Genomic DNA, 10,780 nt, shown 5'->3' on the forward strand with positions numbered 1-10,780 from the left:
ACATGATAAACTTGTATTTATTTTGAGATGTACTGCTATTGTTACTAAACTGTTATCCATATTTGTTTTACCTATTAATGCATCTTTTTTCATCCACAGTCTCTACATTTTTGTATCCATCCCTTTCATTATTTGATTCTGCTAATTTTACTCGATCACCTTCACTTGTCTTTTTCCCTTTTTTTATTCTGATCCACCTCCGTCTCTCTGTCTTTCTCTCTTCCCCCCTTTCTCTTTTGCTCTCACTGTCTCCCTCCCATTCTCGCTCACTTGCTCTCATCTAATAAATGTGATCTGTAGCCCCTCATTGGTTTCTGTCAGGGAGACAGGGAGAGGGGAAAAAACTTTGAAAGTGTGTCAACGTTTGAATTGGACTGCAATTAACTCATTCCCTGCAGTCACCACGCGTGAATACCAATTGCAAGCTAATTAAGCTTTGCACCCTTACACACACACACACACACACACACACACACACATACACATAGCTCTGCTTCCCTTATCCATCGATACAGACACATGTAGAGGGTTAAAGAGTCAACGACTTAGATGATGAAAGTGATGATGGGAGATGATTACACATACTTCCATGAGGCCACCAACTAATTACACACTTAAACAAACACACACATACACACTTACACTTTCTTTCCTCATCACTATCCAATTCTCATTATCAAAAAGCCCTCATCAAAATGTAACCATGGGATGTATCTGTGTGTGAGAGGAGTTTACGTCAGTGAAAATATTCCTGTTGACTTGCCGTGCTAATGTGTGTGTCTCTGGTTACGTGTACTGCTACGTGGGCGATGGAGCATATGTGTCTTCTCCAACTGGGTTGATTCCTTTGTTTAGACTAGTTTGGGGTAATTAACAGTGGGAGTGGTGTCACAGCTTATTAGTGTTCCCCTAGATACATATAGCTGGGCCCATTACTTCCCCCTATTAGCCTGTTGAGCTAGCCTTAATGGGATTACTAGTGCAGGGGGGGTAATTTAGCATGACACAGGAAAGTGATATGCTCATAAATACGTGCACATGTGAGCTGCCACACACACACACACACACACACACACACACACACACACACACACACACACACACACACACACACACGCTCACACAAAAGTACATTGACGCACAAGAGACACTCAAAGACATTTGCTGTCACTCATTGAAGAGATAGACCAAAGCATTTAAGTCATCTTAGTGTCACAAACTATATAACACACACGTGGGAACACACACACACACACACACACATCCACACACATCCACACACACACACACACACACACACACACACACACACACACACACACACACACACACATGCTTCACACTCTTGATGCAGGTGAGCGGTGTTTAATAGACCACTGACTCTCAGTTGTCAGTAGTTACTGGTAACTACACTGTCTGTCACATGCTGTGATACTAGATTACACATGTAGATCTCATCAGGTTCACTCGTTAGCTGTCACTGTCTGTTAAATACATTTGCTGGCAAAAAGACAAGTGTCAAAAACCCATAATGGAATTGTACATTCTTTACGACTTTCAGGGAGAAGACATTGTCATCTTCAACAACAGATAACATTTAAACTGACAGTTATGAAAATAAACCAGAGGGTCTAGCCCGTCAAAAGCACTCTTAAACTTTGCATTTACTGTTGCGTGCACTGCCTGCTGTCATATATTCATTATTCTGTTTAGTATAGTCTACTAGACTAGACTTACACCCGTGTCCTGTCAAAAATTACGTTTTGGCTGCTATCAATAATATTAATTGTTGTCCCTACTTTTATAATTTATATACCTCTTAAAGTATCTATATGTGTCTATTTATATGTATGCATGTGTATGTATATGTATATATATATGTGTTTAATGAATACTTTGATGCCATTTTTGAGGCTATACCTGTATTGGTCAAATATTATAGGAATTTCTATTTTCCCCATGCCAACTTTTTAAAAGACAAACTCCACTTCAATATGGTTCCCTCTACAAAAATGTAGCATTCATAAACTAAAGCACCTTAACGTTACTCAATTTATTGCATATGTCCAACACTTAAATTTGAAAAGACTGCCAGTCACCTATCAGACTCTGGAGGAGTTTTTGGCGAAGGCTAAGACTTTACCAGGGTTGACAACATTGACACCTTAAGTGTGGCATTATACATCAGATTCACACCCATATATGCTCACATTCAGTTGCAGGATGCCAAGTGTGGCTGGGAAAGCCGGAGGGGCAGCACTTTGGATAAGTGCTTTTTATTTGGTGTGTGTGCCCATCAGCTTCCAGTATCAGAGACTGCATATTAAAGAGATTGGGCATTGGGGCCTTGTCACACCACACAGTACACACACCCTAGCTGAGTGCTGTGCAACTTTGGTGCAGACATAGAATACACCACATAATGATTGACCTGGCTTTAGCTGAAGCTCTGTTTCCGGGCAAATTAAGTCACTGTGTGTGTTTGTTAAATCATGTGTAAATGTGTGTGCATACATGGGTGTGTGTTTGTGTGTAAGAAAGTGTTTTTTGCTCAGCAATTATATTCTGAATGGCACTTTGGTGGTAGTTTCTGCCTTGCTTCCACAGTCAGTGTCAGCCTTACAATGTATTCAAATGGGTGTGTTTTTGTGAGAGAGAGAGAGAGAGGGAGAGAGACTCCTCCCATATTGTCTTGTTAAGTAGAGCTGTCTAGCAATGGTTATAAAGATGTCAAAGGCTGATATACTCTGGCATTCATACATTTATTGATCTCATCATTAAATCTTCATCACTGTGTGTGTATCTGTGTGTGGATATATGCTGTTTGTGTGAGTGTGTGCGTATACCGGTTACTCTTGTGTCTTTACCCACTAGCTAAAAGCTGATCACAACAATGATGTCATACTTAATAGGTAGCAAAAAGCCCTGTAACAACACTTTGATGATTATATGTGCATGTTGGTGTCCTTTTGAGGGTGGTGTTTGATGTGTGCATCGATCCTTAATGTCTAACCTTGTTCGCACAACGGAGGGATAAAGAAGCGATAATTTGTAATGTTACAAAGTGAGCGTGTTTGATCACGCGGTGATTTGAAAGTTGTTCTCTTTTGCAGCAAAGGTCATAGATTTACTTTAGTGATAACTTTAAGACCAATGATTGGAGGATGTCTTCACAAAATGTAAATGTGTTTAAATTGTGTGTGTGGTTTGTGTGTGTAGGGCTCTGCTGTGGCTGTGAGTGTACATGGTGATGGAGGGCGCCGCTACAATGATGGACAATGGCACAGCATCATAGCAACAAGGCGAGGGGCCGTGGGAACAATCGTTGTAAACAATCAATACAGAGGTAACTCTTCTCATATTCATACTGACCACTGTGTGTATCTGTCCAGTGAGTGGGAGTGTAAATGCATTTTTGCTTATCTACAGTACACATGCGAGGTTGAGCTTGGGTGTGTAAAGTGTGAGATCTTGTATGTCCGTATGTTTGTACGTGTGTTTCTATTTATGTAAATCCCCCCGCGTTGCATGGAGCATTAGAAAGGTTAATCCCAGCCACTCTGTGTCTAATGAGAAAAATACACACACACACACACACACACACACACACACACACACACACACACACACACACACACACACACACAGACAGAAACACAGAAACACACTTCTGGTTCCTCAGTTATTCTCAGATATGTTATTCAATTTCTTTATATAATGGTAAATCAGATTTATTTGTACCTTTCGTCTCTAATGTCAACACTTTCCCCAACAGGAAGTGCATCAGCATCCAGTGGCAGCACCATTATTGGTGAAAACACAGGGATGTTCATTGGCGGGCTGCCTGAAGACTTTACTTTGTTAAGGGAGGACTCGGGTACATCCATTGTCAACCACTCTAACATTATGTTTTTGTTTATCAATTCTCATATTTAGAAATGCTTGTTAAACTTTTACCGTCTCAACTTGGTTTGGCTTTTGAATTTATTTGTATTTACGTTAATGACTTTCCAAGGAGGAAATTGTATTTGTCATCGAATTACCTACACTCCTCTCTGTAAGCCTTAAAGCTACATCACTCAATTACATAGGAGTTACGTAATCCTCCTAAAGTCTAATAAAGGAAGGAGTTGAACATCCTTAAAAGTCACCTGATTGAGGGCCAGTCACACAACTACGAGAACAACTTACTGTCTTTATCCAATGTGCCGTGATTATCCCAGTCAGGCTCTTATACTTCACCACATTAATTTGCTTGCTAAGTATTGGGAAATTGCCATTCAGTTGAAGTTGAAGCTGTATTTGAAGTGTTTTTTTTTCATGTATACTTGTCTGTCCCACAAGGTGATGCCCGGCTAGTGCGACAGGGTTTCTCTGGTTGCCTTAGAGACGTGAGTTTTAAGATGACTGACAGCCCCTCGGAGGACTGGAAATCTCTGGACTGGGCAAAAGCCATAATGAAGGAGTCGGTGTATGAAAGCTGGGAGGGATGCCCTATTCAAACTGTGGATGGAGCCCATTTTCTGGGTCATGGTAGGATCCTGTGATTTTTGTTCATTGTCTTGATTCACAAGGAATGCCAGCATTACTATTTTCCACAGACATGTATGCCAATTAAGAAATTAAGAAAGAAATTATAATGTATAGTTTGTCACAATACTTCATAACCTGATATTGGAGCCTGACACCTTGCAACAGGGTATCAGCATTGCGGAGAGAAACTCTGCAGAGCGACTTTTCATTAGAACGCTGTGTTGGATTGCAGCTTGAATTGGATTTTTAGTACGCTGGCAACACTGCATGTCTTAATAAGATGTTTGCTGTCGTGTTGGAGATAATGAGGTTGTTGTTTCATGTTGATAAATATGATGATGATAAGTTAATTGTCTCTGTATGAAAGATCAGGTTCATCAGTGTACTATATTCCATTATTGCTTTGTAAATGGACCTGCTCATCTGTATTTCATTTATCTGTCACTCTTAAAAATATTAAAAAAGGAGATTTTAACTAAAGACATGTCACACATTTTAAATGTGACTTCAATTGTATTGGTCTCATGTATAGCGAAAGACATTGCTTAAATTCTTCAACCTCTAGCCTCATAATAAATATGCATGTAGCTGGCAATTATTTCCTCCTTGTTTCAGGTTACCTGGAAATGGACAGAGATGTATTCAGTGGAGGGCAGGACTTTGACATTTCTATGGATTTCAGAACGGACCAGCTCAATGCACTTTTGTTCTTTACATATAACACACAAACTGAAGACTACATGCTGGTAAGAAGCACAGACACATTTTAATTATTGTTGATTGAATACTTAAATAAAACGTAAGAAATGTGTGATTTTAGCTTCTTATTTTCTGTTTGCTGGTGGTTTCTTTTAGGTGGAGCTAGAAGCCGGACTCCTCTCCTTAATTCTTGCGTTTGAAGGTCACGTGACTGAACTAAGCATGTGGGTGGGGCTGAGTTACTGCGATGGAGACTGGAAACAGTTTTCATTGGCAAAACATGGCCCGCTCCTTTCTGCTGCAGTCAATGACTGGGCAGAGGAGACGAGGGGAGTGGGAGGAGCACTGAGGCTGAGAGTTGACTCCCCGTTATATATAGGGGGCGTGCCCAGGGAGCTTATCCACCCGGCTCTGGACAGTCGAAGTCACAAACATGGTGAGAACGTTCGTAGTATAAGCACTTGTACACTATCTGAAGGGCTACTGCTGACCAAGAGGCCATTCACTTGATTGTGGTTGTTGCAGTATAGTAGCGTGCAGCTAAGATGATCAAATGATGGCTATTTGTGTGTGGGCTTATTGTATGGGTTAACATAGTAAACATGTGAGAGTTATGGTTTTTCCAGATTGTGTTTGACTGCAACAGTATAGGCAGCAATCAATGTAAAAACCAATAGTCATTTTTCTGGTATTTGCTTTGGCAGTATCATATTCTACTTGTGCATGCCAAATGTAACTTGTTAATATTAAAGTGTGGGACTGTATTTATTATTACAAGTTCTCAGAGAGATAAACCCTTCTCATATCTCCTCCTTATTCTCTGTTCTTTTTCTTTTTCTTTTCGTTACTCCCTTTCTCTTCCCACTGTGCTAGGCCTGGGAGGTTGCATAAGGCGTCTCACCGTACGCAGCGATGAAACAAACCCTCCTGTCAGTCAAAGTGTTAATCTCTCTGTCGCCTCCCGCCGTTCTGTAAGAGTCTACTTAGACGGCTGTCCCAACAGTGAGAGCGGGTACAACTGCAGAGGAAATGATTCAGTGTTGGTGTACAGTGGGAGTAAAACACAAGCCACAGATTATAACCTTCAGCCTTTCACTGGTAACCATGCACACTGCACACTCACATAACTACAATAACACCGAAACAGCACTCACATGACAAGATTGTGTGAAACTGTTGCACATTTTCAATGTTTAGAATACAATCAAATTCTCAGAAGTGTTCATAACTGCTGAATATATTATAAATATGATATAATATTAATCAAATACATATTACCTGTCATTGTCTTTATCCATCTTTTTTTGATCATCGTTCAGTACAATCATTTAAATGTATCTTTCAGAGTTGTATTTATTAACACATTGTCAACTTTGGCGTTGAATGGTTCTCATTACCCTGTGATTCCTTTGACAATCCTTACATTGATTGTAGTTGATACAGACAACATGTGATGCTTTTTTGTGCATATATCTTTCAAATACATTGTCACATTATGTAATAAATGTGTTTCTCCCCCTCCCCTTCCCAGAGTACCTCTACAGGATAGTGGCCTTGGCTGCAGGAGGTTGGGCAGCAGGGCCTTGGCAGAGGGGACGCAGCCGAAACAAAGGTAAAATGTCTATTATCTGTAGGTTTCTGTATGCGGTACACCAATGTTTACAGGTGGCATGATGATATCATAACAGTACAGTGCACTTTGTACACAGTATCTGCTGCAGTGTCATCATTTCTTTTTATCTACCCTCTATCTGATACACTCTAATAGCATTAGGGAGGGAGGCCTTATGATAAGGCACATTAGTATTTCAAATCCTCTGCCATCAGCATGCGGTGTGTGCAGGCTTTGTGCTGTCCTGGAAAAACATTAATAAGTCTTTAAAACATGTATGACATTGTCCTGATTGGCCTTTATTTCAGATGTATTTAGGCACCTTTGTCAGAAGTTAACACTTCACTTTGTGAACCCTGCCAACACGGTTTTGTTTTTGTTTAGTTGTTTGTGTCTATTTGTTTGTCACTAGGACACAGACACACTCTGACCTGATTTCTATTAACCTTGGTAGAAGTGTGTAACACGAGCCAAAGAAGAACCCATTTATGTTTGCAGTGGTTACTAATCACACCAGCATGAACAACACATTTTGTTTTCATTGACAGTGGTAGATAGAGTATTTATCCTTTATAGTTAAAAGCTGTGCTCTGAGAATGCCCTCCTGTTGCTTTAGTGTTTCTTTTTGTTCTTAACATATTCTGGATGTGAAACCATAACTATGTTGTACAGTATATGAGACTAATCCAAAGCCAGTGATATCACATGTGCCTGACGCTATGAGAGATTGATAAAGCCTCTATAAAGGGCATCCCAGTAAAAGGCTGTTAACCCAGAATGGCCTGTGTGGTCCCCTGTGTAATATAAAGCTGCTCGTTAGTGGTGAACGATACACTGGTAGGTCTCCGCATACCCTGCTATGACCAAAGAGTGGAATGAGGAGAGTGAGGGAGGAAGTGTTAAAAACATTAAGAACTGAGAGGAGAGGAGGAGGAGGAGGAGGATGGAGGACACGGGCTGAGAGGAAAGATGGGAGGAGAGAGTCAAACAATAGAAGGAAGGGAGAAAGCAAGAAGGCTAAGTAAGTGAGAGTAAGGAGCAGAAACATTTTTGATATAGTGGAAATAGATGCAAAGAAATAAAGTGGTTGTGAGGTGGTGAGATAGACGGATAGGAAGTGAGGAAGGGGGGGTACAAGCCGGAACATCCTTACCTACTGAGGTTGTCAGAGGGTGTGCTTCAGAGAAGAAGGGAGGCTGATTGCTGTGAAATATAGCCCAGAATGAATGGCTGGCTGTATTAAATCAGTGCTGAAAAAGTTACTACTCTCATAAATACTATTTATGCTAATGGTGAGGTGTGATTTACTGGGCCTATTAAAACACATGGGACGGGGGATTCTTTTTCTTTAACCTCACGTGCTCTCGATCTGTTGTTTTGCTTTTTCTCGTTTATATTTTCCTTCTCTTGTTTTTATTTGATTTATCTTTCTTGTGACAAAAGTTCTACCTGAGCTAATACATGTATAGTTTTTTCCTTTTCTTTTTTGATTCTCTTTCTTGCTTGAGCTGCTTGTCTCTTTCCGGCTGTCATGATCAACAGATGTCTTCTCTTTAGTTTTCACTCTCATCTTTAATCATTTCGCCCCCTTTCTCTTTTTCTAGTTCCCAGGTCTGTTCCACCTCCTACCTCTGTGCAAAGTGTGAAAGGCTTCAGTGCCAAGGTGAGCTGGGCGCCGCCCGCTGGGGACATCAGAGGCCTGATTGACAGATATGAGTTGAATGCCTACAATAGAGATCAGCCAGAAGTGCCGCCTGTCAAAGCCATATACCTGGCGAATGGAAATTACACAGGTAAAACATAAAAACATGTCTTACATATTTTGACATGCAGTACATTGTGAGCGAAACTTATACATTCAGTTGAAATATAGATCAAGGAATGCATAAATATACTGTTACTCTGTTTCTGGATAAATTGAATTTGCTTCATAAGAGCCAGACAAGCAACACTAACAAACACAACAAGTAGCATCACTGTGACACTTGGATCATTTACAATACATTCAACTTGTCTGGTTTAACTTATTGTGGCTGGTTTGCTGCCTCTCTCTAGTAAGACCTGTAAGGGCATTTTGGCCCTTAGTGAGAACACATTCAGACTCCCTTTTTCCCTCACTGTCTGTCTATCATACAAACACACTCTCACACACACACACACACACACACACACACACACACACACACACACATACACACACACACACACACACACACACACACACACACACACACACACACACACACACGCACACTGTCCAAGGCAACCCTGTTAATGTCTCCTTGGCAAGTCCCCAGGTTTAGGAGACGGTCTCCATTTGGAACAAGACACTCAGGACTACCCCAATGATGTCATACACTGGCGTTGCTCCTTTTCTCTCCCTCTCTCTCTCCCTCTCTCTGTTGCTCACTTTTCGATCTTTCCTCACTTCATCTTTTATGATGATGATGTCTGCGTCTGCCGCTGCTATTCGTCCCTCCTCTCATCCACTCCTCCATGTCTCCAGGCAAATATGAAGATGAGCTCTCTGTCTCCGTCTTTCTCAGTGTCTCTCTCGGTGCTCCCCATTCCCTCCCTCTCTCTCTGCCAGACATTAAGTCCACCGTGATAAGGCTTCTTGTTAATTTATGATGGCCTCGACACCTGACTGCAGAATTACACCAACGGCTAAAAAACACAGAAAGCAAATGAGGGTGTAATGGCGGCGGAGTGGGGCCCTGGCCCTTAATTGAATTAAAAGACATGGGTAACAGAGAGAGAAAGAAGAGAGACACGTACAGGGCGACTGGATACAGAGGGGGAGGGGGGAGAAGGGAGTGACTTCAGAAATACGGAAAGGAGTGGAAAGGGCAGACGGCTAGGACAAAAAACATCAGAGAGAGACAACTCAAGCTTTACAATTAGAATAGACTCGCCTCGTGTGCCAAGTCCAGAAAGTTTGCTTAGCGACAGTGAAACAGAGACAAGTGAAGCATGTAAATTGCACTCTTGAAGAAGATTGATACATACTTTAGGAACGAACACACAAAGAAGACAGTGAAAGGCATGTAACCAAGGTAAATTTGGGGTCGTTAAAAAGGGTTGTGAAAGGATTGGTTCACATTTGTTCAGGTCTATTTTAATATATTTGTCACATGCCTATATGTACGTACATCAGTCAAATGCACTCACAATGCATAAGTCAAATGAAAGCTTACATGAGGCTTCAGTAGTCTGATTTCTCAAAATAAAACTGGTGTCTTTCAGAGTTGTCTTTATTAAATAAAGTTCCCTTTCCAGGTGTCCTGCCGGGTCTCACTCCATCCACTCGATACATTATCACTGTTAGTGCCTGTAGTCCCGCTGGCTGCACTGAGAGTCTTCATGATGACAACCGTGATGAAAATGATCTGAGATCGAGTCTGACAACCCCAGAGGAAGGTAAGCCTGTATTGCACAAACACACATCCATACACCCAAGAATATATAACTTTTTTCTGTACCTTCCCAGTAGCATTAATGCATCACTGTTTCTCCATCTGGACACACACATCAGAATGGAATCCAGTAAACAGAAACAGGGAAGGGAAGGGAGAAAAGGGAGAAGTAACACGGCTGGATAGGCCAGGTCACAAAAAGATAAAAGAATGAAGTGCATTGAAATTGAGTCAAAGGCAGATTGTAAAAAGTAATGTGCTTCTGATCTGGGAGGTCATAGTGGGACGATTTCATACATAAGGAAAGAGAAAAAGTGGAGGAAAGATATTTCTTCATACTGTATGTTGGTCGCCACATTAATCTGTGTTGCACTAACTGGCCTTGTTGGGGAGATAATGTGACGGCAGGGGTCAGTGCAGAGACGGCAAAAATCAATCTGAAGTAAAAGAAGAAAAAAAACAGATTACTGTATTGATTCTCACTGAGCGCAGAGTTAAGACACTGAACCGTGTTAGGCAA

The 10,780-nt window shown here is 41.2% G+C and overlaps 1 protein-coding gene across 1 annotated transcript in view; it reads left to right on the top strand.

The window, feature by feature from the left end:
* Positions 1-10,780, top strand: part of ush2a (Usher syndrome 2A (autosomal recessive, mild)) — a 181,106-nt gene that overhangs the window by 69,103 nt on the left and 101,223 nt on the right. The window contains 9 exon segments of the mRNA XM_063880598.1: positions 3,220-3,346; positions 3,776-3,877; positions 4,345-4,533; positions 5,149-5,279; positions 5,389-5,668; positions 6,106-6,330; positions 6,764-6,844; positions 8,449-8,637; positions 10,124-10,264. Coding sequence (XP_063736668.1) covers positions 3,220-3,346; positions 3,776-3,877; positions 4,345-4,533; positions 5,149-5,279; positions 5,389-5,668; positions 6,106-6,330; positions 6,764-6,844; positions 8,449-8,637; positions 10,124-10,264 — 1,465 coding nt within the window.

The sequence above is a fragment of the Eleginops maclovinus genome, chromosome 4 (genome assembly GCF_036324505.1).
Source record: "Eleginops maclovinus isolate JMC-PN-2008 ecotype Puerto Natales chromosome 4, JC_Emac_rtc_rv5, whole genome shotgun sequence".
Classification (NCBI taxonomy): domain Eukaryota; kingdom Metazoa; phylum Chordata; class Actinopteri; order Perciformes; family Eleginopidae; genus Eleginops; species Eleginops maclovinus.